We start from the raw sequence: 27,145 nt of genomic DNA on the forward strand, positions 1-27,145 counted from the left end.
AAATAAGACAGCCTTGCCTTTCAGCAGCTTGTGCAAAGCGCAGTGGCAATGCATGCAGTGGGCACAGCCATGGAGTTGCCTTCCCAACACTGCTTTACAGGACAGGAGTAGGATGGCAGCAAGGTCAGGGACATACAATTGCACCAGTAGGACTAACAATCTGGTACTGCTGTTGGCACAGCTACGTGGCCCCAAGCTCACCATGGCCTTGCCCATTCCGGTCCAGGTTGGCCACAGAGATGCCAACGTCAGAAAGGGTGGCTCTGGTGCTCTGCCCCATCACAAACTCTGCTTTTGGGTGTATGGTTAAATGGGACTGGATGCACATAATGGCAAATGCTGTTTCCCACATCCCCACCAAGCGCACTTTTGTCAGAGTCAACAGGAAGGGCTTCAGAACCTGAGCCAAGTTATTGTGCAAGTTCAAATGGGAATAGACAATTTGTAGTCCATTAATCATATCAGTATGAGCCGATTAATTGATTTATCAGTCTATTAAATTTGCATAAATCTTCAGACGGGGGGGGGGGGAAACATTCTCTCTTTGTTCTGAGGGTTGCGGCATCCAAGGCCAAACTAGCTGTGATGAGGATGCAGCTAAAGTTGCACATACTTTGATCCTTAGACGACACATTGCCACTTTTAGTACACATAGGGCAAAATGCCTCTTCGAAGATAGCATTTGCTACCTGTAGGTTTTTTTAAGTATAGTAATTAATATTAATTATCAAAAAATCACTTGAGATAAAATCTGCTTAAATCTGTTAATTGTGGAGGCGCCTTTATATTCAAAATGTTTTTAATTGATTCATCTAACCAATTAGCATCCTTACGTCAGCTGCTCTTGTGATGGAAAGGCCAGAGATATCATTAGCAAACACAACTCAAGGGAAAGCACTCATACCAAAATCAACCACCAATAGGTTCTTCTAAAACTAATGAAATGAAAATGCTTCCAACGATGTTTGGATGTTGATCACATCCAAAGGTCAAAAGAAAAATGTTGTTTACAAGCTGAACTGTATGTTCAGATCATGGTCCATAATTATACAATTCAAATATACCAGGGAATTACATTTGTTGATTACTGTAGGGATTTGGAAAAAGAAATAGAAAAAATAATAATGAACCAGCCAGTCTAGCGTTTGCAGACAGTATGAAACACGGATATCTTAAACTACTGTTAACACAAAAGTTCTGTAATGCTTTCTTGGCAGTTAGCATACATTTAACTTCTGTGGAAGCATAAAAACAGAAGAATGAGGAAAAGAGAGGCTTAGCAAAGCTTTCTTCCAAAAATAAAAGAAAGAGGGAACTCCTCAAAACCGCAGTAAGCACAAAGCAGCTGGGAGAGCTAAAGCTGAACATTTCCAGTGTCATGTAGGCCTCGACTCTTGGTCTTATAGACTGTGTAAAAGCTTTTCCATTTTGTCTAACGCTCATCTCAAATGTAAGACACCAATTTTCTCTGATTAGAGATGGCTGTTTGAGCTCTCCATGTACAAGAGCCAAAAAAATCTATGGAGACCATAAAGTCTCTTCGTAAAAGTTATTATTATAGCAAACAACATTTGAAGTTTCCAACTAACTAATCAGCATTTTGGCAGGGATCTGAGTGAATAGCAATAAACTAGAGCAGCGAGGGTTGTGACAGTATATTTTACTAGGGAGAAATGTGAACATACTTCCCGATCGCAGATATTTGTACCCAAATAAATGGCTGAAATGTTGACATAACATCAACATTAATATCAACATGTGTCATTGGACTTGGACAATGATTGCAATCAAAGTTGTTGCTGCAGGAGAGGTGCTTTTTCTAGGTCTTAGGCTTGGGAGAAAGTCATAGTCCACACAAGGTGTATTTAGAGTTGATAGGCGTTCTAGCAGAAACTTGGGACATAGTCATACAAAAATTTCAACCAATGGCGACCATGTTTTAAAGCAGCACCTGCCAACTTCTAAACAAGTCATAAGGACCAGCCTGTTGGAACAAGCCAATGACCCATCTAGTCCAGCATCTTGTTCTCACAGTGGCCAACTAGATGCCTGTGGGAAACCTGCAAGCAAGACCTCAGCAGAAGAGCAGCACTCTTCTCTCCTGAGGTTTCCAGCAAATGGTATTTCAGAAGCATACAGCTGAAAATCATGGAGGCAGACTATAGCTGTCATACGCAATAGCCACTGATAGTCTTCTCCTCCATGGATTTTGTCTAAACCTCTTTTAAAGCCATCCAAGTTGATAGACATCACTGCCTTCTGTGGGAGCAAGCTCCATAGTTTAACTATGCACTGCATGAAGAAGTCCCTTTTTTAAAATCTGTCATGAAATCTTCCAGCATTCAACTTTATTGGATATCAATGAGATTTAGTGAAAAATTTAAAAAGTCCCAAATAACGCAACCTTTCCTCATGGATTGAGTCGCTCCAACCTCTTAATCATTTGGGTTGCCCTTTTCTGAATCTTCTCCAGCTCTACAGTATCAGTTTGAACATGAAGTGACAAGAACTCCACACAGTATTCCAAATGCAGTCACACCAATAGCTTCGCCTAACAGCATTATGATATTGGCAGTTTTATTTTTGATTCCTTTCCTAATGATCCCCAGCATGAAATTTGCATTTTTCACAGTTGTGGAACACTAAGTCGACATCTTCATTGAGCTGTCCACTTTGAGCCCAAAGTCTTGTTCCTGGTAAGTCACCACCAGTTCAGACCCCATTAACATATACGTTAATAAATTTTTGCTCCAACATACATCACTACACACTTGTTTACACTGAACTGCATTTGCCATTTGACCGCCCACTCAGTTTGGAGTGGTCCTTTTGGAACTCTTCACAATCTCTTTTTGTCTGAATGATCCTGAACAATTCAGTATGATGGACAAATGTAGCCATGTCACTGCTCATCCCTAACTCTAGATCGTTAAAAAATACAGGCCACAGCACTGGTCTTTGGGGTACTCCACTTTCTTCCATCCTTCCATTCAGAGAACTGTCCATTTACAGTATTCCTATGGTTTGCTTCCTGCTACTTAAGTAATTCCTGATCCACAAGAGGACCTGTCCTCTTACTACATGGCTGCTAAGCTTACTTAGGTGTCTTTGGTACCTGAAACTCCAAGTACACTATGTCAACTGGATCACCTTTCTCTATATGCTTGCTGACGCTCTTGAAGAACTCTCATGGGTTCGTGAGACAGGACTTGCCCTTGCATAATCCATGCCGACTCTGTTTCAGCAAAGCTTGTTCTTCACCATGGCCTAGGTGGTCCACATGCATGCTGACACCATACGTTCAGTTCATCTTTGGGCATTTGATTGTAACCACTTGAAAATTCAAAGTCCCTGTGAGGCAGCTTCAGAGAGTACCCTCAAAATTCAGTGGATTCTGTGCCACTGGACCCTCCCAACTGACCTTTATCAAGATACAACTAGCATTACGTTGGTTTCCTTATCCACACTGGATCCAGTGTTCCAGAAGCCTATCCAAGAAGAAGCAGGAAGAAGCTGCTGAGAACAAGGCGTTTTGTCATCTGAACCCAACTCTGTCACAGTTCTGATAGCGCTGTCTGTTTATGATTCAATGTGTTAGTCATTCAGCCACAAAGCAAGGATACTAGATCATGGCTGGGGAAACCAAACTCTTGCCCTTGTTCTAGACAGCCTGTTTTAATTAGAGTCCAAAATTATTGGTAACAGTGGATTAGGAAATGCTAATAGCTGCATCAGAGAATTTAGGATTCAGGCTTATAGCTCCCTTGCACAATCATCTTACTGCTGTTTTCATCATCCATGAATGATTAAGAGATCTAGCCCTGCCTATGACTAGGTAGCCAAAGACTCACAGTCTCAGTTGTAAGCTGAACATTGACCATGCCTAGAACAGCATCACAAAGTCTATGGAGTCTCCCTTCTGGCTTCAGGGATCCCTTGATAAGGGAAGTGTGAAAACAAATGAGGCAGGATCTGTTCCTTCAAACTCCTGCCTATTTTTTTTACCCTTGCTTCCTTCATACATCCAACTGGTAGGATCCAACAGCTGTGCCTATTTTTCTTCCATTTTCTTCTACTGTGCTTTTGAGAGAGAACTATACAATTGTATTTTAAAGAGCAGCAAGTTTACCTACGTCAAGATCTAAAAGATTTCTCACAGACCGACCTCTGAATAAAAGTTATTTGAAGCAAATGGATAGTGACTTCAAAGTAAAAAAAAAAAGTTACACTTTTTCTAAGTAAGGAATACTGATATTATCCTTCACTCTGAAAGAGCTTACAAAGAGTACTTCACATATGCTTACCTTTGGGCCTTCAGGGCCATTCAAACCAGGAACACCAATATCCCCTGGAAAACCCTAGAAATCAAGAAATAAATAACGCTTTTATTCTGCTTATTCAGTTCTAAAATCCAACAGGTGTATGGAGAAAATGTCGGTGTGGGTGATGCATTTGAGAAAGACTTTACTAATTTCACATTTTCTAGATCTAGTTAATACAATAATTTATTATATTATTTACATATCTAATAATAACTTAATTTATATCAAACCATTCACTCTTAGACATAAATACCTATGAAATGTAAAAGTCACCCTGGAAATATTTTCACATTCTGTTCCCCAGCCCAAATTGTTATGGTTTTTTCTATTTTGCTACAAGAGCAACCTACCTCAGAAGACTCAAAACGATGCTATGCGCTTAACTGCTCTGCCACGTTATGCAAGCCATATGCAAAGCTATTGAAAATAACAATTTTGGAAATGAAAATATTCCTCCAAAGAATCTGTAGATTTTGCATTTTTAGTAGTTTGTAATGTTCTGTGGCAGGTTAAAGGTAAAGGGACCCCTGACCATTAGGTCCCGTCATGGCCGAATCTGGGGTTGCGGTGCTCATCTCGCTTTATTGGCCAAGGGAGCCGGCGTACAGCTTCTGGGTCATGTGGCCAGCATGACTAAGCCGCTTCTGGCGAACCAGAGCAGCGCACAGAAATGCCATTTACCTTCCCGCCGGAGCGGTACCTATTTATCTACTTGCACTTTGACGTGCTTTCAAACTGCTAGGTTGGCAGGAGCAGGGACCGAGCAACGGGAGCTCACCCCGTCACGGGGATTCGAACTGCCGACCTTCTGGTCGGCAAGTCCTAGGCTCTGTGGTTTAACCCACAGCGCCACACGCAGGTTAGGCACAAGTAAAAGGAAGGAACTACTTCGAGGAACAAAGTTGTCTCCAATGCTGTTTTTCTAGAAAAAGAGGTGCCAGAACTCACCATGAACACCTCCCTTGTTCTCTGAAAATGGCAATGACACCCACCTGAGAGGTGCCGGAACTGAGTTCTGGCGAGTTCCGACTGAAAAAAAGGCCCTGGTTATCTACATCCTTTTCTTTGTTCAGAAGCTACCTCAAGTTCATCATCAACTATCTTCCTCTGCAGAACCAACAGCTCTGTTATAGGAAACATGGAATGCCTTCTTCAACCTTGGGTGAGACCACTGGTGTTCTATAGGTCAGCAGCAGTGACTGGAAACAAACGTTTCAGATGGATATTTTTCTACTTGGATTGAACCTAGGAACTTCTGCAGACAAATCACGTGCCCTGTTACTTTAGTAAAAGGTGACAGATTTATACATTCTGAAGCAGAACCAAGAGTATGTGCTCTAATACAGCGCTATGACCGTTTTGGATAAATACAAAATATCTCAACATTCTAGGAGTTCCAAACCACAGAAGAATCAGTGAAATTTCAGAACGGTAACGCAACTGCTTTGTGTCTAAACAAACATCAGCTAATTTCCCCATTGACTAAATAAAGCTTCACACACACACAGCCTAAAAACCATTGCTGTTTAGGCTCACATGCTAGCCTAGCTGAGTGTTTGCTTTTCTTTGAACAGCAGGCCTCTTATGTCATAACAAGATGCTTTAAAAACTTCCCTCAGTTTTAAAAGTGGTTCGTACTGTGGCATTTAAAAGGACAGAGGAAGGTACTGTTTGAGGAAAAACAAATCTAAAGCCTCCAAGTGTATGTGTATAATTGTTATAATCCTAATTTCACACTTTCAGGTGTTCTGAATGTCAAACACAAAACTTAAGCAATGCTAGCACATTTCTGTTGGAAATATGAAAGCCCCGGAACACGTCATGTTTCTTGTGACCAGGTCTGGAATTAATGAAAAGTTCATACAGTGGTACCTCAGGTTAAGAACTTAATTCATTCCGGAGGTCTGTTCTTAACCTGAAACTGTTCTTAAGATGAAGCACCACTTTAGCTAATGGGGCCTCCCGCTGCCGCCGCACTGCCAGAGCACAATTTCTGTTCTCATGCTGAAGCAAAGTTCTTAACCCAAGGTACTATTTCTGGGTTAGCGGAGTCTGTAACCTGAAGCATATGTAACCTGAAGCGTATGTAACCCGAGGTACCACTGTATATCCAATAATGGTTCATATATTCAAAATCCCCCATGCTATGCAGTTCTGTCACTGTAGCTGCATGGAGGAAATAATATACAGTGGTATATTATCACGCACATTCTCAACCCGCAGCGTTCGCAACCTGCAGCACTGCATCTGCACGTGACGCGATTTGGTGCTTCTGTGCATGTGCGTGATACCATTTTGTGCTTCTGCGCATGCGCTGAAAACCGGAAGTAACCCGTTCCGGTACTTCCGGGTTCGGCGCAGTCCACAGCCTGAAAATGCGCAACCTGCAGCGTTCGCAACCTGAGGTATGACTGTATAGTGGCCAGATGTCTCTTATTTTAAGAGTATGTGTCTAATTTCAGATAACTGAAACTGAACTGCTCCATAGCTCCTTTGGTGTCTCTTGTGATTGGAATTTCCACCTGGCAACCCTGAAATAACAAGCCTTGCTTTGGAAATATAGGTCGAAGCACCTTAATTATTTAAATTACTCTTGGCCAAAGGCACTTGAGAATCAAGAGATTCAAAGCACTCTCATGTTGCAGGAAATTATGCAGAAGCACTGATAGCTAACTACCAGCTGTTATGAGGTTGGGGGTTTTTTTAATGTACGTAATAGTAAACAGAAGTTATTGGATACCCCAGTGCTTACAGCATTGTCTGCAGAACCTCAAAACGTCACAGTTTGAGATGAAACATGGCTTGAAAGTAGACTTTTGGGAGCACGATCAGGGATTCGTGCGTAAGAAACTTGCATTTTGCTGCCACCAAAGCATGATTCAAATCAAACGTGCCCCTTTTCCTTTGTAATTCCCAAGCTCTGTGCACAAAACATATGGCAGTCGACTCCCATATGGCTGACCGTCCTGAAAAAAATTAAGTGCGCAATTTCAGATCAAAACAATTTATGGATACAATGAAGTATCTATTGAAAGAAATGACTTATGTTTTCTTTACTCCAGATGCAGTCTGGAGTAAAGCCCCTTGAGGAAACAATAAATTCTGCTTTGAAAGAAGTTTGTGGGATGCAATGCAGGGACTTCCCCACCGAAGGGGGAAGAACCCCACGAAGACACAGAGAAGCTCAGTCTGCCGGAGTTGGCAAGGAATCCTTTTTCCATACACAGGATAGTGGTTTTAATCAGATGGCTTTCCAATGCAGATAATAGTAACAATGCTCCTGTTCTCATGAAATTCCATTTTCACAGCAAAAATAAAGTCTTTAAACTCAGATTCAAAAATATACTGTAGCTAGGCCCAAGAGAATGGGTGCGCCTGTTGGGATTATTATTTTTACTTCTCCCTCTACCTGCTTTCGGTCAGCTGACCCTCATTACCCACCACCAAACACAATCTACATGAGAAAATGCTTGTTGAATCACACTGCAGTTTGCCATGCAACACAAGCCTGAGATTATATTTATGAGCCTTAGATTATAGTTATGAACTTTTGAACGTATTTCTGCAATACAGTGGAAGCTCAGTTTTCGAATGTAATCCGTTCTGGAAGACGGTTCGACTTCCGAAACGTTCAAAAACCAAGGAGCAATGGGCAGTCGGCAAAATCCATTGAAAAAATGGAAAAACATGCAGTGGAAGCCATTCAACTTTTGAGGCTTGTTCAAAAATGGAAGCAATTACCGTCTTTTTCTGTGTATAAGACACCCTCATGTATAAGACGCCCCCTATTTTTGGGGACTCAAAATTAAGAAAATGCACTATACACTATCCATGTATAAGATGACCCCTTATTTTAAACTTCAAAAATTTAGGAAAAATATATAGTCTTATACACGGGGGAAAACGGTACTTCCGGGTTTTTGGCGTTTGGGTTCCGAATCATTCGTCAACAGAGACGTTTGAGAACTGAGGTTGTAATGCAGCAATGTATTAACCAAATATGACACCTGGTTAAGGCAAATAAACCAGTTTTAAAGGGTTTTCTTCTTCTAAACAACTTATTGGCTCTTAAGCAATTACGTTCCTAACTTAAATATATTTATGTATTGCAAAACATGGATGTAGATTCTTATTGAGGATCTTAAAAGGATCCCAGCTAACCGGATCAGTGCAAACTGTATATCCTGCTTTCCAAGCAAGTACTGAATAACATCTGCATTAAACGAAGAATCAGAAATGGCTATTTATTTATTACATGTATACACCTCCTTTCTTCTGGGGCATCCAAAGTTCCCAAGTGGTCTCCCATTCAGGCACTGACCAAATTCAGTATGGTTATTGCATCATGAGCCAAATCAGCCACCCTTCATGCATGAGCAGCGAAAGCTTGGCCTAATTGTGCTGTTTTCAGTGCAAAGTAGGATGCATTATTTACTTCTTTAAATAGTTCCTTACCTCAGGTCCAAGAGGTCCCAGTGGTCCCTGGGGTCCTGGATCTCCTGTTTTACCCTAAAATTAGAGCATCCATTATAAATTCAGGTTTTTCTGATTAGTTCTGCATAAGACATTTCCTATTTCTTCACAAAAACGTACATCTGAACAATTACCAAAAGAAAAGTTTATATCTATCTATCTTGATTTTAAGGGTTTCATGGTGAAATGGCTCCCGTTTTTGGTAAATTTTTAATTCCAAAATAGGGGTGTATTAAAGGCTCTACTGAGGGACGCGGGTGGCGCTGTGGGTTAAACCACAGAGCCTAGGACTTGCCGATCAGAACGTCAGCGGTTCGAATCCCCACAATGGGGTGAGCTCCCATTGCTCGGTCCCTGCTCCTGCCAACCTAGTAGTTCGAAAGCGCGTCAAAGTACAAGTAGATAAACAGGTACTGCTCCGGAGGGAAGGTAAATGGCGTTTCCATGCGCTGCTCTGGTTCGGCAGAAGCGGCTTAGTCATGCTGGTCACATGACCTGGAAGCTGTACACCGGCTCCCTTGGCCAATAAAGCGAGATGAGCGCCGCAACCCCAGAGTCGTTTGCGACTGGACCTAATGGTCAGGGGTCCCTTTACTTTTACCTAAAGGCTCTACTCTAAGTATGACTAGTCTTGGATACAACCCCTTTATCTATTATCTATCTGGAGTGATTTTTAATATACCATTTGTTATATTTTCACCAACAGACGGTCCAAGGAATATAAAGTTTCCTATTATCAATTTGGATATTACCAATGTTCACTCTGTACTGGTTATTAATTTATTTTTTGTGTTTAAAATAATGTCAATGCACGCATATTGGAAAATACAACTAGGATGCATCGTATCCCTGCAATTCGAAAAACAGTTCAGTTCCTGTCACATGACACCCCCTCCCCATTTTTGGACTGTCCTTTCTCTTATATGAATCAAATAGGTTAATGGTTTCATATCCAATGGGTTCTTATTTTGCTCAAATAATCAGATTCTGTAGGTGTTTCTCTTTCTCCCTAGTTTCTTGTTGTTATTAATTTGGTCGGAAAGAATTTTCCCATTTACATTCTTCAAATTTATAAACAATCCTTGTTTGCTTGAAATAAGAAACATGCATAACCAGTATCAGGACTTTATAGATTATGAAAGCTGAACATCTGAAAATGCTCCCCAACCACATACACACCCCAAATATATTGCCCAATGATTTAGTTCCTTACTTCTTATAAATAACATGCATTGTATGGCAATGTGCCGGATAAGATTTGGTCAGCAACCCTTTTAGATATTATTAAATACCAAACTCAAATAAATGCTGCTACTGTTGAAGTGCAAATGAAGTTAAGTGTTAAGGCATACCGGGGGTCCTGGTTTTCCTCTGATTCCTGGTGGTCCCGGCAAACCAGCTGTACCCTTTGAGAAATACAGTTAAGAGTGGCTAGAATTTAAGTGAAAATTATGGCAGCACATTCCCATTAAAAATAGAAGGAGGGAGGAGATGGTTTTATAAATTATCTGTCACAGGACTTGTTATGCTTCCATTTGGGGGATAAAGCATTCCCATAGAAATATAGGAAAATCCTATCCAGATACAGCTTAACTCTGCAGCTCAGCTAAAATAATGATTATTTTGCCTGCGCCCATAGATATTTTGCATTACAAAGCTACGTGGGGGCTGACAAGAATAAAAGACAGACATTTATATTTAATTCTTTTTCTTTCTTTCTTTTTGCCACTGCTACGAAACATTTTTCTTTGAAAACCAATCCACCTAGATGGGTTTTAAAGCAAAACAAAACCTCTTGCTTCCCTCCTGTGCTTATCCTTCCCCATTTTGTCAGAGAAACATAGGTTGCTTCCAGACAACCTGTTAATTGAGCAATCACCCTGATTTGTGTGCAGGGAGCTTATCTAGAGGACATACAGGGAAGCGGCGAATGTTCTGCTGAGCAAGGAAAAATCCTTGCATTAATGCAACGTTAGCCTTAGCACTATGTTGAATTTCACCGAGGATGTTGTATTCCGGAAGGCAGCAACATACACTTTGGAATCAATCTGCCTCAAAAAATATCACAGGCAAAATGCTCCCTGGCCCTGAATACAGTGATTGAAGGCATCCGTAGCAAGGTCTTATGCATGGAATGTCCACGGGCAGTCCTGAACACAGAGTGCCGAGTGGGTGGGGATACCAAACACCAATTTAGACCAGTGCCTGGGCGTGGGTGGCTTATACAGCCAGGGAGAGGATCAGAGGGAAGTCAGAGATGAAGTCTTCCCTCTGGTCTGCCCCCCAGGTCATGCCTCCAAGCTCGCCTACGATTGAATGAAACCATGAGCGAGCCCCAGCAGTCAGTGTAGCCAGAGGAAGAGGAAGTGACATCAGCAGAGCTGAGAATGAGTTATTTGGATACCACCCATGACTGATAAACACAACAGTGCAGAACATAAGACCACTCTGTATAAAGTGTAGCACATTTCCAAGAAGACTAAGACTTATAGAAGTTGGTCAAAACAGAGTTGTTATGAGTTACCTTGTCTCCTGGGTATCCCAGCTCCCCCATCTCTCCTGAAATGCCTTGTTCGCCCTAAACAATGTATTAGTATATTCAGAAACATTGGGGGGGGGGCGGGAAAAAGAGAGAGAGAGAGAGAGAGAGAGAGAGAGAGAGAGAGAGAGAGAGAAGGGACACTTTAATAGAAAGTTTTACGAAGTCCAACAGACATAGAAATGTGTCAGTATGGCTTGTTATTCACAGCCCAAGTGCATTGCACTGCTGCACAAATGAGTATGATTTCAGAGTCTCTAATGGCTAAAACAGGTCTCAGCAGTTGATGAGATTATTCACAGTAGTAATAGCTACAGCAGCAGTAAGTGTGTGTTGGCAGAGATTCTTAGCCCCGAGTAGCTTGTACAAAACAAAGCGGCGGGTAAAATGTAGAACCTTATTGCAGGTGCTTCCCCCCCCCCAAAAAAAAAAGAAAAGTAAGAAAGGGTTCTTTGTAGAATCACATTAGGAGGTGTAGATAAGGTTCAAAGTTAAAAGAGCACCGATAATGAAACTATTTAGATCACCTTATCACCTTTCAATCCAGGTTGCCCCATACTCCCCGGAAGACCCTATGCAGAAGAAAGATAAAAGAAATTACAAAACACAATTGTTCAACTGTCTGGCAGAAAAGGGCTTTCAGCAAAACACTTGGGTATGAGCTATGAAACACTGTACCAGAGGTCCAGGAATCCCAGGTGCGCCAGATGATCCGGCTGGTCCTACAACACCCTAAAAGACAATAAAGAACATGACTGCTCTGTGTCTTTACTCTTAAAAGGGAACTAAGTCATACAGAGAGCCTGTATAACAGGAGTATCCAACATATGCATTTGGCCTACAAATCCTGTCAGCCCCAGTCAGCACAGCTAATAACCAGGGAAGATGTGGGTTGTAGTCCAACAACACCTGGAAAACAACATGTTGGCCACCTCTGTCATAAGACAATATAGTGTATTTGCTGCTTGAGTGCTGGTTTTCTTCTGACCCATCCAAGCTAACCTGTCTGAGAGCTAATTAAACAACAATAAAACATCCAAGATGTGTGTGTAATCATGATATTACCGTTCTCTTTCCTCAGCTGGAAAATACATTGCAAGGATATCCTGCCTGCCTGATAGACTGGAAAAGGGCTGAACAATACAGCCAGGTAGAACTTTTCTGCTCTTTCCAGATGGGGAAATGTCTATGCTGAATGACGGGATGAAAAATGAAGTATCAGGAAGCGCCACTCATTTGCTCGCAAGTGTGGAAGGTCACGTTAACCGATTTCACACCCTATTAGCGTGCATTTGGGAGAATGCACATAAGGTTATCTGCAGGTGGTACCTATCCCCCCCATGCCCTGAGCAGAATTACTAAAACAAGCAGCTCAGTTTGCTGGAGGAGTGGGAGGGGATGGGTACATACAACCATATGCAGTGGCCTTGCCCTGTTATTCAGTCTTTCAAGGCTTTATTAAATAAGCCTATCTTACATTCCAAACATAATCTCTGGACCCAGTGATGGCCCTTCTTTCCTTATTTGATAATTCAGAAGCAGAGTTTTCCAATAAAGAACTACTTTGATTCCCTTGGTTCGCAGCTGCCAGGCTTATAGCGGCCAGACAATGGAAGTCAGCTACAGGGGACATGTAAGACTATTGGTACGGCATCCGAAAACGAAAGACAACTTTTCTAAAGTTTGGCATCCATTTACTGAATGTATTAAAGGAAAAGCCTTCTTCTCATTAAAAAAAAACCAAAACATTCTGGGATAATATGCCAATAAAGGACAATTGTCTGGAACTATAACGCTGCTTTTTAGAATAGTACCACTCCCTCCTCTCTTCTCTCAGCCTTCCCTTCTTCCCCTCATCTTGCTTTGGCAGTTTCTCTTTATTGTTGTTATTTTTGCTTTTTGTGTATCAGAAAGTGAAAACAATTACAAAATAAATAAATAATGACCAACACTTTGAACTAAGCTCAAAATATGACATGGAGTTAGTGAAGTTGGTAAAAAACAACAACCCAGTTGAATGTTTTCATTTCGTTTCTTTCTTTCTTTTTTAAATGTACTAGCTGAAATTTCTGAAGACACTTCAAAGAGAGCCCCAAGTACAGCTTGTAACAGCAAACTAGCCTTGATAAAATTAAAGTATGAGTGACCCAGGCGATGTCCTCTTTCTGCAGTGGCCGCTGGGACACAAGCTTATGTTATACCAAAGCTCTCCTAGCACAGCCAAAATACGGTTTTTCCAGAGGTACTCATAGGTTATGAACCTGATTCTTCAATGGAACTGCAACCCTGTCTAAAATAGGCTCTATCTCTATGATACATCAACCATCCTACCAACAAGAGCATTTCTGTCTTGTCTCAGTCTCAGCTTGCTCTCCTACATCTGATTTCATAAATCACTTCAGGATCTGAATGTTTTGGAGGGCTAGCTTTCTAAATACAAGGCATTCATAGGGAACCCTGGGAACTTCTGAATAACTCATACCTCGTGATTATTATGAGGGTGTAGATCAACTCTGAGTAATCACCTGGGCCAAAACTCCTCTTAAGAGTGGGTTGTGTCTCAGCACAGGCAAAGGGAAGAATGCCACTTAAGTGGATTGTGTATTTTTCAAAATAGAAATGGACTGAGTAAACTAACAGTAAAGTAAGTAAATATTCCCCTGAAAATGAGTGTAGATAACTTTTTTTTAAAGCCTTTTTTACTTCAGGTTTTGAAGCAGACATTTGGACTAGATTGCTCTGATGTGTAATTGACCCTTTCATTTAAATGTGCATACATGTTCTGTCACATCATTTATTCCTAGAAATCAAAAGCAGCCACCATACCATTAGTCTTAGTATTTTCTGGCAAAGTCCACCTTGGTTTCGTTTCCAGTTATAGGTTTTTTTTCTGGAGTTTGTTTGGGTCTTTTTTTAAACAGTAGAATATTGGGACCTTATTTTAACCACAACTTGGAACTGATTTCATCACTGATTTCACTGGGACTTGCTTCCAAGCAAGTGTGCTTAGGATCTCAGCCATAGCCTGGAAGCCTTGATCTGGCAATGGCTAAATGTACTTTTGTCTAGAAACAGCCAAGCCAATGTTGATGTTATGGAAATATCCATATGGCAAAGTCCTGCGCCGACTTGAAAGCCAGCTGAAACTATTCCAGCTATAAGAAAGAGAAAATAACTTGGGCCCGGTGTGTTGATCTAGAGTAGACTCACATGTGAGCTTGGATGGAAACGAAGGCTTTCTACAAGCACAGAATGGGAATATGTTTCCACTGAAGGGGAGAAATACTTGTGCTACTTGCTCCTTAGCAACATCCAAGAAAAACACATTTTAAAAAATCTGTTTTAGGAAGCAAAATAAAAGAATGCTGTGAAGAATCAAAATTATGGCACTGAAAGGCAGATCATGTAACATGATGACTAAAGAATACAAGCGTGGCTGTGCATAAGAACTCATTTTGCTACTTAGAAAGTAAGAAAAGAGACTACTTTTAATTTGTAAGGAGCTTTGTCAAAAGTCTGAGCAGGCTTTATGAACTCAAACGTAAACAATATACTTGAATCAACATCCTATCATTTTTGTGCCGCCGCGTATGTTTCAGGATGGATGACCAAACAGCATACATGAACAAATTTGCAACAAATGTGCAGCTACTCTTGCCACTGATGGGAAATGGCTACGGATCTCGTGCACAAAAGAGTTTCTGGCTGAGAGAGCATCTTTTCACATAACTAAACATGCAGTGGAGCTTTCCACTGTCTTTCTCAAATGCATTTAGATGCAAAAAGACTTTTGCGATCAAGAATCAAATTTTAAAAGCTGCTTCTAATGGCAGAGCAGTTAATTTTGTCCGGGGGCCAGAGACAGAGCACATAAGTTTGGCAGTGAACCAGCACTGCCAGATGCTACACATGTGCTATAGCCTTGCACTCTGATAAGCAGATACTCCTATCATGCATCTGCCTGGGTGGTTGTGGCAAGGAGGACGGGGTGGTTGGCCACAAAATGCCAACACAATCCCCTCCCTCCTTACTGATTCCTTGATGCATGTTTCCTCTGGAGAAAATTAGCGTTGCCATGCATCTGTGTAGGTGGTTCATGTTTTCAGTTACATGCTAAAAGACTGCAGCTCACGTCTTCCTATTCAGTAAATAGCATATGGGCATATATCTCCAAGCCATGTTTTCTCTATTCCAACCCATTTAAGCACTTTTCCCCCGGAATTAAAAAATAAATAAAGCTTCTCTAATAAACATGCATAGTTTGTGTTGCAGCATGACCTACTTTGCTCTTTATTTCAAGTTCATTCATCCTGGCTGCAAACCTCCCCCACCCCACAACCTTTTGCTTTCTGTTCCATTTCCATCTTGCCCCAGCTCCCATTCAGCCAAATCTGCCATTGTGTACGGTTTCAGCAGGAAGCACTAACACCCTGGTGTTACAGCACAGGTTGCCACAATTCAATCACAACAGTCCTAAGATCACCACAAAGTTAAAATGAGCACAGATCAGGGCAGCCATGTACAAATTGCATGTACATTAGTGAACTACAGAAGGTTTGTGCAAATCACTATCCCTAAAATCCCCTCAATATTTAGCAGAAACTTCTGTGAATGCATGGCACAGCACCCATGAGTAATTAATTGAACTTTTGAAAAAAGGTCTATGGGATGAAGCATATCTACTCACTCGAAGTCCAGGAAATCCAGGAGGACCAACACCACCAACAATTCCCTTTGGGGGGGAAAATGGGCGTAAAACAATTAGAATTGCATGTTTCCAAGCAAAAGTTCAGATGGTGACAAATACAGGGCACAGGTTGCAGGATATGAGTTCGGCATAGGGAAAAAGAATGTAAGAGCCCCGTTGGATCAGAACTGTGGCCAGATGGCTACAAGATGCTCACAACATCCAGAGGCATGTTGCCTCTGTTCCTGCAGGTGACAGAGAGCACTCATGATCACAAGCAGCTGATTCTCCATGAATCTGTGTAATTACCATGCAAAGCAGAGGGTTGGCTCCCAGCCCCCCAATGGGGATCTCCCATAATAAGGGATTAAGAGAGTCTGCCTTCTAACAGCCGACCCAACTTCGGGGGGCTGCTGCTTGGCAATGCTCATAGGTTTCCTAAGGAGCCCACTGGGACTGGTCCATGCTTGTAAGCAGGCTTGTAAGTTCAGGCCAACACCCTGTGGACAGACCCCAGCACATGGGCAAGGGCCTTGGACTACAAGTGAGCTGCATGAATGGGACCTGCCTTGTACCCAGGTTGCTGTAACCCAAAATAAAAATTGTGGCCTTGTCTCCGTGCCATTTCTTGCTCTGACACCCCACCTTTCATGCATCTGGGCATGTGATTTTTGTGGCAGCAAATTCCACACTCTGCGCAAAAAGGTGCTTTGCTCAGTCTTTCCATTTATATGCTGCTTTATCTGTTCAGCATGCAACGGAATCGAGGTTATTGATTCACACATTTCCATTTTGCAGCTCTGAGGATTCGCTGTTGATTGCAACACCCCTCAATGTGTGAAATATATATTTTTATTTATTTATTGTCATGCAGACCACACTGCTGCACTCAAGGATCTGTGATGGTGGTAGAGGTTTACCTGTAGGGGGGCTGACAATTCTGCTGCACAGTTACAATAATTTCTACCTCACAATCAACATTATTTTTCAAATAATGATGATAGTTCACATTCACTGTAAGTGTTCAAAGCATTCCACACACACCCTTCCACCACCCTGCAGGAAAAAACAATAGTATTATTCCCATATGGCAGATGATTGACGTGGGGGCGTGTTTTAGAGGGGGACTTAATAAGATCCAAAAGGATTAAGTGACATCAAAAGTTGAAGCGTGATTTGAACCAGGGACTTCTTGATTTGCAGTCTCACGTGCTATTAAGCCACAAAGAACCACAGAGAGGGTTTTTGTTTTGTTTTGTTTGTTTCCTCCATTCATTGGCACTTTAAACAACTACTCAGGTGGCCAAATCTGTATCATGGAGTCGGTATACCCTCTTTCCAGTTCCTATTTTTAAAATGGTGATGTAGAAATGCAACTATACCTAAAACTATTCTTTAGACAAGCATTTGCTCTATTATAGCAGAACACGTGGGGCAGAGGAGAGCATATGGCAAGGGTTGCCAATGTTTGGGGCCTGTGGGCACATTTGCAAATGGTACAGTGGTACCTTGGGTTAAGTACTTAATTCGTTCCGGAGGTCCATTCTTAACCTGAAACTGTTCTTAACCTGAAGCACCACTTTCGCTAATGGGGCCTCCTGCTGCCGCCGCGCTGCCAGAGCACGATTTCTGTTCACATCCTGAAGCAAAGTTCTTAACCTGAGGCACTATTTCTGGGTTAGCGGAGTCTGTAACCTGAAGCGTCTGTAACCCGAGGTACCACTGTACAAGGAGAGACCTGTAGTTGCCTTTATCTGTGTCTTATCCAAAGTGCTGGTTATACGTATGACATCTAGGTATGTTTTAAACATAGGTTTCTCTTCATTACCAGCTGCTCAAGTTCTAATGTCAGAGTTTGGAGGAAGCCTGCATTAGCTTCTGAGCCATCCCACATTTTTCCTACAGTAGGTGCAATAGCATCTGCAACCCTCCCCACCGCAGCAGCTGCAGGTTTGGCGGCTTGCCTGAACCAACCCTGCGGGGCAGGCTGGACTGGTTGTTCGATAGCAGCAGCTGTCACAGACAATTAGAAGGAACTCCTTTGCAAACGGATTTATTGACTTTTCTTCTTCTTCTTCTTCTTCTTCTTCTTCTTCTTCTATATAAATGTTCTCAGTTGCACTGAATAGTTTTTGTGTGTCTCTCTCTCTTTCTTGGAATCCAGGTTCTGCCAAGTTTGATTCTATAATTAAACTGTTTATTCTGCAGCAGCATTTGCAAAATATTTTATCTGAGCATTTATAAAGAAGCAGCTGCTAGCAGTTAGCTCAGGCTTCTTACAGGGCCAAAGGTCCAAGGTATTTTCTTTACTTATCAAAACGAACCCCACGACAAACTAATTCTGATATAAGCAATTATTAAGAAGCCCCCATAAAATGCTCTGACGGTGTCCAGCGCTTGCAGCATCCCAGACTACAAACTCAGATTGCTGTGAATTCCTAGCCATCCAGGACGACATTCTTCATAAGTCCTAGTTCAAGTGTTCAGCTGCTACAGAGCTGCAGTGGCTGGTTTGGTGGAGCTGAGTGACAGAGATGCCCTCCCAATATCAGCACTGCTGCACCTTCCCTGGGTGGGACCGAAGTGGGGCAACACTGAGGTCAGGCAGTGGCAGGAATGGCGGATTGGCTCTGCAATGATGCCACGAACAGGAGCGTGGGTCCACAGCTCCACAACAGCAGCTACTGTTATAAGGGTCTATCATGAATACAACCAAGGAATCACTTGCCTTCTTTCTGATGACATCCCTAAGAAGTAAAATGTTTGACCTAATCTGTCTATCTGTATTATTATTATTATTATTATTATTATTATTATTATTATTATTATTATTATTAATGCAACAGTCATGGGAGGCCCTGATTTGGACTGGGACTGCAACATAAGAGAAAAGGGACGAATACATCCACATAATATTCTTCTCCTGAAGAAAAACACTGCCGTTCACCTTCAGCAGTTGTGTAGCTTTCAGATGTTTAAAATACTCTGCACACAGACTCATGACACAAATTAGTATATATGTGGAAATTTAGGATGAACTCTGGCTACCAGGGCTATCTCCGAGCTATGCAATGCTAGCAGGATTTTCTGAGCCTGGTACACTGTATGTGAATTGGACCTTCCTAGTAATTTCTGAACCCCTAAGAACTGCTGCTCACGTACATATTAAAGCGGAAATAAGTGCCTGTGGGTAAATTAAGATGATGGGTGGCTGGGATCACACTAGCACTGCTCTTTGCAGTGTGCATGTATGCAAAGTTGTTGTTGTTATTGAGCAGGGGGAAAGACATGAGATGTGGGGCACAAAACAAAACACCTTGGGCCTTCTGGACCATTCCTGAACAATGTCCCTGGAATTGGGGGGGGGGATTCTGCTATTTGCATCCCCAGTAGCTCACCCGTGTCCCTGTCACAAGGCACATAGCAAAAAAAAAAAAGGAAAAAAAAGAATAAGAATGGCATGAGGAGTGAGGTGAAGTTCCCTTTCTCCTCCCATATTGCAGGCCAATTGCTCCAAGGCTGTTATTAGGTTAAAGATACACAAACACAATCATGCATTCAACTTGGCATTTAGCTTGACCTTAAAATGTCACTCTGAAAACATAGGGACCTAGGATGCTCAATCTCTCCAACCCAGATACTGAGAGAGGTTAACCTCATATTAGGTAAATGGAACCTCTTATAGATAGGAATATGTTATAATCCTGGAGCAATGCCTCTTACAGGTTGTCAGAGACTGAATAACCTCGAAAATTCCATTACTGTTTTCTGTCGCATGACATCATACTTACAGGACTTCCATCAGGACCAGGGGGGCCTCTATTTCCAATATCACCTGGTAATCCCTGGTTAAAACATCACCAATAGTTTGTTAGGAGTCACAGCATATATGAGTGCATATTTAACATTATATGTTGAGAGTAAGCTGGGGGGGGGGACTTGCTCTTAGGAATCTTCAAACCAAATAGTGTTTGGGGGTTATTCATTGATTTACTAATTTAGTCTCTTATCGGCTTTCCAGCTCTAACAGCCTGATTCCCACATAAAGAACGTAAGAGCCCCAGCATATCAGGCCATCTTGTCTAATCCTGTTCTCACAGTAGCCAATCAGATGCCTGTGGTAGACCTGCGAGCAAGACCTGAAGGCAACAGGACTCTCCTCTCCTGTGGTTTCCAGCCACTGCTATTCAGAAGCATGCAGCCTACGACGCCTCTGACTGCCTTATCCCCCATGAGTTTGGCTAACACTCTTCTAAAGCTGTACAGATTTGTGGCTACCACCACTTTTTGTGAGAGTAAATTCCATAGTTTTAACTATGCACTATGTGAATAAGTACTTTCTGCCATATGGCTTGAACCTTTCAACATTCAGCTTGATGTTAGCATTTCAAGACAGAGAAGTTTCTCCCTAGCCACTCCTTCCACATGAAGCATAATTTTATATCCCTCTGCTCCCTCATGCTCACCATTTTTCTAGACTTTAAACCCCTAAACGTTGCCACCTTTCCTCACAGGGGAGTTCTACAACTGTTTGATCGTTTGGGTTGCCCTTTGACAAACTTTTTTCAGCTCTGCCGTATCATTTTTGAGGTGAGGAAAACCAGAACTATACGCAAGTAGGGTTGCACCACAGATTTGAACAACAGCATTATGATATAGGCATTTCCCCCCACAAAAAAGCTTTTCCTAACGACCCCCAATGTCGAATTAATCTTTTTTCACAGCTGCTGCACACTGAGTCAACACCATCAGGCTGGCAGCTTCCAGTGATGACTTGCATGGACTGCTACCACATTTTCTGCCTCACAGTGGTGGAGCTTCATGCTCCGGCACTGGGGGGGGGGGTGGAGAGCAGGTGGGGACGGGGCTGGCACGATTCCTGGGGGTGTGGTGTGCCACCTGCAGGGGTGTGATACGCATTCTGGGGGCATGGCGCACCGCCCGCAGAGGCATGGCGCGTGTCCTGGGGGTGTGGTGCACCGCCCACAAGGGCGTGGCACCCAGCGTGGGCGGGGGGGCAGTCACGATGGCACCCCACCAGGATCATGCTGCCGGGGGCGGTGCGCTCCCCCTGCACCCCTCTTCCTCCGCCAGTGCCCCCACATCCACATGTTCAAAATTGGAATGGGGTTCCTCCTCATGTGGAGGAGCACTACATGAGTGGTTCTCCTTCTGATGTAACTTGAATGCACAAACCTTATTTCGGCGCATTGAGGGGGTTGCATGAATCCTCCTCAAGTGTATAGTCTTCAAGAGTAATCAAACAACCCACACACATGCAACAACCCAATATGCAACCCATGCATATTATATCTGTTTGTGCCACACTGACCTCACCACTGCCTCACCCCTTCCCCTCTACCTCCTGGTAACCAGTAGTGACACAACCAACTAGAGGTCAGGTGACAGCCAAACCACAGCATTTGCTACTGGAAGCAAGTGGTGAAGTAGGAACTCCTTTTTGAGTGTTTCTCTAGATAAATATCTGTATCCTTATTGTGTTAATGACCCCCTGGGAATCAACTTTTACCATGACAGCAATCAGCAACTCCACGCCATGCCAATTTAAAACAAGTCAGCATTATATATAAAAAAGCAAGACAAAACAAAGCTAAGAACAGAACAGAACAGAGCATGATTCTATTCATACTGCTATGAACTGCTACAGCAAGGCAATTCTTTAATTCTCAAATATCGGTCGGTGTTGTTTTAAATCCAACACTGTTCAGAAAACTGAGAAGTCCTAAAAATCAGGATCCAAAGAATTACATTGCTAGCTCTGCGTTCCCAGGGGTGCTTTCAAGTTGTGTTCCTTGAACGATACTCTACTATAGCCATTCTCTTTTGACACCTGAGGCTGCTTTCAAAAGCAGTATCTGATAAGGCATGGCAGCAAAGAGACAGTCCTCTGCTAAAAAATTATTACAATAACAGTCCAAAAACTTTTGGAGATACAAAAATAACTCTTCAGATGCCAGCCTAAATCTCCCATAAGCCACTGTCAGGATTTGTCTTTTTTAAAAGTGTTATCTCCCATTACATTTTAAACATCCCTGTAACAATTCAGGTGGTACACAGTTCTTTAGCATTAAATAGTACCAGTTGCTGGGCTTCTGTAGAACATCCCTAGGAGGAAGTCTATTAATATTTTACTAGGAACTATGATTGATTGTTCTTGCAGCTACAGTGAGTTGAACTGGAAAACTGTAAATTCAATTTATGAAGTGTCCTACATCAGATTGACTTCTAGTTGTATAGAATAATTTCATATATAAGAAAGCCCTCATATAATTTATTCTCCCGACCAAATAAAAGGTTTGCAAAAATTCTGTGTATCAAATATAATACGATTGGCAATAACTTTCAAATACAGTAAAACATGCCAGTTTTCATATAATATACATAATGTGGAAAAGAAACTTGATACATATGTTTTGAATAACAGAGTGTTTCTTATTTAAACATACTATACATTCAGAATATTAAAAATGCTTGTAGCCCAGACCCTATAATTTTCTTAATAATAAAGCTAACCAGTTTAATATTTTGTTCCACTTCACGTATGCCAAGAATATTTGAAGTACTAATCACAACTGCTCTCTTAGCAGAATCCCTTTTCTCTCTCCTAAAGTCTGATGTTCTAATGCTACTGCCTATGAAACGGTAGCAAAAGAGTAACCAAGATGGAGCCAAGACCATTTTGAAAGCAGTACATCAACCTGTATAATGGCGAGGAGTGGAAATCAGATCTACCGTATCTCAGGAGCTATTACGGCCCAGGTGGGCAAGCCAGGCACCACAAAACTACTACAGCTGCTTTTTGGATTTCAAGGAGTGTAATTCACACATAGAGGGACACAGATGGCCTAGGACTTGCCAATCAGAAGGTTGACTGTTTGAATCCCCACGACGGGGTGAGCTCCCGTTGCTCTGTCCCTGCTCCTGCCAAACTAGCAGTTTGAAAGCACCTCAAAGTGCAAGTAGATAAATAGGTGCCGCTCTGGCAGGAAGGTAAACGGCATTTCCGTGCGCTGCTCTGGTTCACCAGAAGCGGCTTAGTCATGCTGGCCACATGACCCGGAAGCTGTACGCCGGCTCCCTTGGCCAATAAAGCGAGATGAGCGTCGCAACCCCAGAGTCGGCCATGACTGGACCTAATGGTCAGGGGTCCCTTTACCTTTGCCTAATTCACACATGGAGAAAGGTGCATGGGAATGGCTCTCCCCATCATTTAAATTAGCCTGATGCATTTCAAATGCCAAATCTTTCTTTAGGAGCACCCCTACTTATTCTTTCACAGAGTGCTACCTCTCGTGCTGTCTCTCACTGCATAGGTCTATGAGACGGCAAGAAGCTCTACTCTGATAAAGCTAAGTTGTTCTCAAAGCAAGGTTTTACAACTAAAGTGGGGAGGTTAAACTTTATTTGCTCTTTTCAAAATCCTACTGAGGTCCCTTCCATGCTGTCTGCACCCTTCTGCTCTTTGATATGGTCCTCTACTCCCCCCCCCCCCCCGCTTTTCTTTTTCAGGCCTTTGTACAGAACATCCTTTTAATAAGAAATCTTTCCTCCAGGACAAAACTAAAAAAATAATAATAAGCTGAGGAAAATAGCCTCAGAATATAACAGGGAACAACCAATCAAACTAAATAAGCAGCAAACTAAGTGAATAATACATTGGCCCGTTATGCCAATAAAGACTGAATGAATTAATTAATGAAACATTGAGGCACTTTACCTGTCTCCCTTTAGGACCTCTTTTTCCAGGTAAACCAGGGATGCCCTGAAACAAAAAAGTCACAGAATAGAATCCTTGAATTAAAGTTGCAGGCTCTTGATAATGCAGTTTGTTTCTATTACTGTTCTTGTTATTTGTTTACAATCTTTAATTAATAAATCAATTAATTCCATGTTTATAGCCTGCTTATTTATTTTTTAACAAAATCTAAGTGGCATATATGAAACAGCATAATAATTTTCAATAATATGCAGCTAAAATTAGCAAAATTTAAAAACAAGTATGAGTAACTAAACTATACGTCCTGCTGAAATAAAGTTTTTTTAGTAGACATCTAAATATTAAAAGGGGCCTACCTAATGTTAATAGGCAAGCAGTTTCAAAGCATAGGTCCTGACCCACTGAAAGAATGACTCCACACAGATTTAGACCATGAGGCTGCTGGCAAATACTGATCCAAAAGCCAAATTAGTAAACTGTGCACAAAATGATATCTATCTTTTGGGGGTGGGGTGGCGTAGGGGTGGAGATATACACCTGTGGGTATTATTGGCTCCTAATTGACTCTATTTGTATTGACGTCAAAAAGAAATTGAGTAATTTGTCTATTGTAAAAATAGACAAAGTACTGCCTCTGTGCTCAAGGGACAATGAAAGACCAGATATCTAAGTATATGTAGACATGTTGGCATCTGTCTGTCCCGAAAGACGATGGAGTTCGCCTCCAGAGGTGGAGTCAAACTGCTGGAGAATCACAGCACCCACTATGGTTACAGAGACTGGTAACTCATAAGTACTGCCTCCTGTGTTACTGTTTTTGCTGCATTAGCAGCACTGAAGTGACCTTTCTGGGGCACAAGCGTGGGCAGTGTGCAGGCAGTAATAAATTTAAACAGCATCCAAAGGGATTACTTGAACCAAAGCACCTCACATTCATTTCTCAGTTGTTTCGGTCAATAGCGTTAGAATAGACCCCAAAAGCCATAAGAATAAACACATTGATTTTGTTGTTGTTGTTGCTGTTAAATTAAGGAAGGAGAGGACATGACAAATTACACTTCCTGGAGAACTGAGTTCCCTTGCAGCAGCTGTTTACAATTTATGAAATGTGCACATTAAGAGAAATGACCCATTTAATGCCATGTCTAGTTTGGCCCTCTGTTTGGCGTATGTGAGGCAGAGTCCTATAAAATGCATGTCACATTTAGATTTCATAGCACTTTCTTATCATAAATGCGCAAAAATTCCATAAAACCTACTCTTTCTCCCTCGGGTCCAGGCAGTCCTGCCACACCAGGGGGCCCAATGAAACCCTTTATAAACAAAAGAAATAAGCAGGTCAGAAATTGTTTTTCCAGCACAAAGTCACTTACGATTTGCTACGCTCATAGATGACCAGCACCAAATGCTACATGCAATTTAACTAAGGAGGAAAACATGTTGCAGAGAAAACCCTATTGTTGCAATTAAATGAACTGATCAAAAGAATAAACAGTCACTTGTCTGGTTGCCCATGGCAAGAAAGATTCAAGAACTGGGGTTGTTTAAAAAAGAAAATTAAGACACAACTGAGTGATTAATATGAGGAGAGATTGATCTTAAAATCTGTCATTGGCTAGTAACTTTTGTATACTTATTTCCAAGGCTGAATGATCGAATAAAGTTATTTTAATTCAAATATTGAAGAAACACCTAGCTTTAATTGCATAATTTTAACTTTGTGAATTGTTCTTCCAAACTATTTTTTTCCAATCAGCCTATTGTCTTTTAAAGCTAACCAAATTTCCCCCACCGATTTAACAGCCAATTGTATCAATTCTGATGCATTTTTCAAACAGGGCATCAGAACAGGAACTGAATCTGTATGTCCAAGTAGTCTATACTTATAGTGTCAAAATACAGAAAACTCTAACTAAAGACAACTGTTCTCAATTGTGCACATGATACATACACACACAAAGAAAACCCACAAAGGAAAACAAAATCTGTGCAGTAGTAACCAAGGTGACAAGCAAATGTTTATTGAGAAAAAGAGTCGTATTTCTCAGATGTTGCCACAAAATATTCCACTAATCGGCAATTAAAATGAATAGACTTAGTGGTAGAAGGATCCCACGTTCTATTCCCAGCATCTCCAGTTAAAAATAAACTTCATGCACACCAGAAAACGATGCTGGGAACCCAAAATACAGGATGGATAATGCTGAGTAAGTTGGGCCACTGACTTAAATTTAGTGTAAAACAGCACTTAAGTCCTTTAACTTTACAGAGCTTGTTGTCCTGGCTTGACTAGCTGTTCAACTAGTTCAGTAGTGACTCGTTAGAATCTGAAGTAACCTCTTCCATGTAAAAGAAATGAGCAAACTAGTTCCTAGATCAAGCGGCAGGCGTAGCTAACCCATGGCCCTTAAGATACTGAACTACAGCTCCCATCATCCCTCATCACCAGCCATGCTGGCTGGGCCCAATGGGAGTTGTGGTTCAGCAATGCTTGAGGGACACAGATTAGCCACCATTGCCTTATGGTAAGAGACTGAACGCTGATCATGTCCCCACACTGTTACACCTTTCTGCTAAAATTGCTATTCTAAATAGAACAATGGATTGCTTTGCTTTTCGATGGCACACATGTAACTCTTTTAGACCTTTTCTGCTTAGCAAGTTTAATACCCAAGGTCAAAGGAGATTTCACATTCTTCTGGGTCAGTTACAGAGGGACTGGGTGGAAGCACACAAGCCCAAGACCTCCTCACAACCTTACTGCGTTCAAGGAGGAATCAGGAAAGTATCGTCCAAACACACCTTTAGTTTTGCAAACCTGATAACTGTGGGGAAAGTCTGTTTTATTCTTCCATCCTGTCTTCTTAACAACACAAAATCTATTGTTTCAGGCACAAAATGCCCAGCATCCATACATGCACATCCACACAATGCTATTTCCCTCCAGGGTCTGTCTCTTTCTCTTTGTATTCCAATCAAAGATGGAGCACTTGCATGGATAGACTGTAGACTGTGAGCACAATGAAACAAACCCTTCCATGAACGTCAATGAAACGCAGTTTGTGAATAACTCACAGAGTGACCCCGTAAGCGGAAAAAATAGTAAATCTGGATGAAGTATCTGCAGTTCCATGCTACATTGTGAATGGGCAAAAAATAAAATAAAGTCATGCATGTCATAATCCTTTAAAAATGCTTACTTACTCTTACACCTTTAGGGCCTGGGTTACCTTCTGGTCCTGCTAAACCCTAGCACAAGAAGAAATGCCTTTTACTTCATTTTTAATACACAGAGATACTATATTTTAAAATGCCATAGCTATTCATTTGCAAAACTGGCAAAATGCTTTTTCAAAAATTATGACTGTGTAAGTCAGAACTCTCTA

General features: G+C 41.7%; 1 protein-coding gene across 1 annotated transcript in view; it reads right to left on the bottom strand.

The window, feature by feature from the left end:
- Positions 1-27,145, bottom strand: part of COL24A1 (collagen type XXIV alpha 1 chain) — a 163,094-nt gene that overhangs the window by 88,468 nt on the left and 47,481 nt on the right. Inside the window, exons 10-20 of the mRNA XM_081193937.1 lie at positions 26,964-27,008; positions 25,019-25,072; positions 23,760-23,804; positions 19,813-19,866; positions 16,022-16,066; positions 12,013-12,066; positions 11,862-11,906; positions 11,320-11,373; positions 10,148-10,201; positions 8,778-8,831; positions 4,305-4,358 (exon numbers count right to left, since the gene is read on the bottom strand). Of these exons, the coding sequence (XP_081050063.1) occupies positions 4,305-4,358; positions 8,778-8,831; positions 10,148-10,201; positions 11,320-11,373; positions 11,862-11,906; positions 12,013-12,066; positions 16,022-16,066; positions 19,813-19,866; positions 23,760-23,804; positions 25,019-25,072; positions 26,964-27,008 (558 nt within the window). The remainder of the gene's footprint in view (positions 1-4,304; positions 4,359-8,777; positions 8,832-10,147; positions 10,202-11,319; positions 11,374-11,861; positions 11,907-12,012; positions 12,067-16,021; positions 16,067-19,812; positions 19,867-23,759; positions 23,805-25,018; positions 25,073-26,963; positions 27,009-27,145) is intronic.

This window comes from Podarcis bocagei (genome assembly GCF_964188305.1).
Source record: "Podarcis bocagei genome assembly, chromosome: 5".
Lineage (NCBI taxonomy): Eukaryota > Metazoa > Chordata > Lepidosauria > Squamata > Lacertidae > Podarcis > Podarcis bocagei.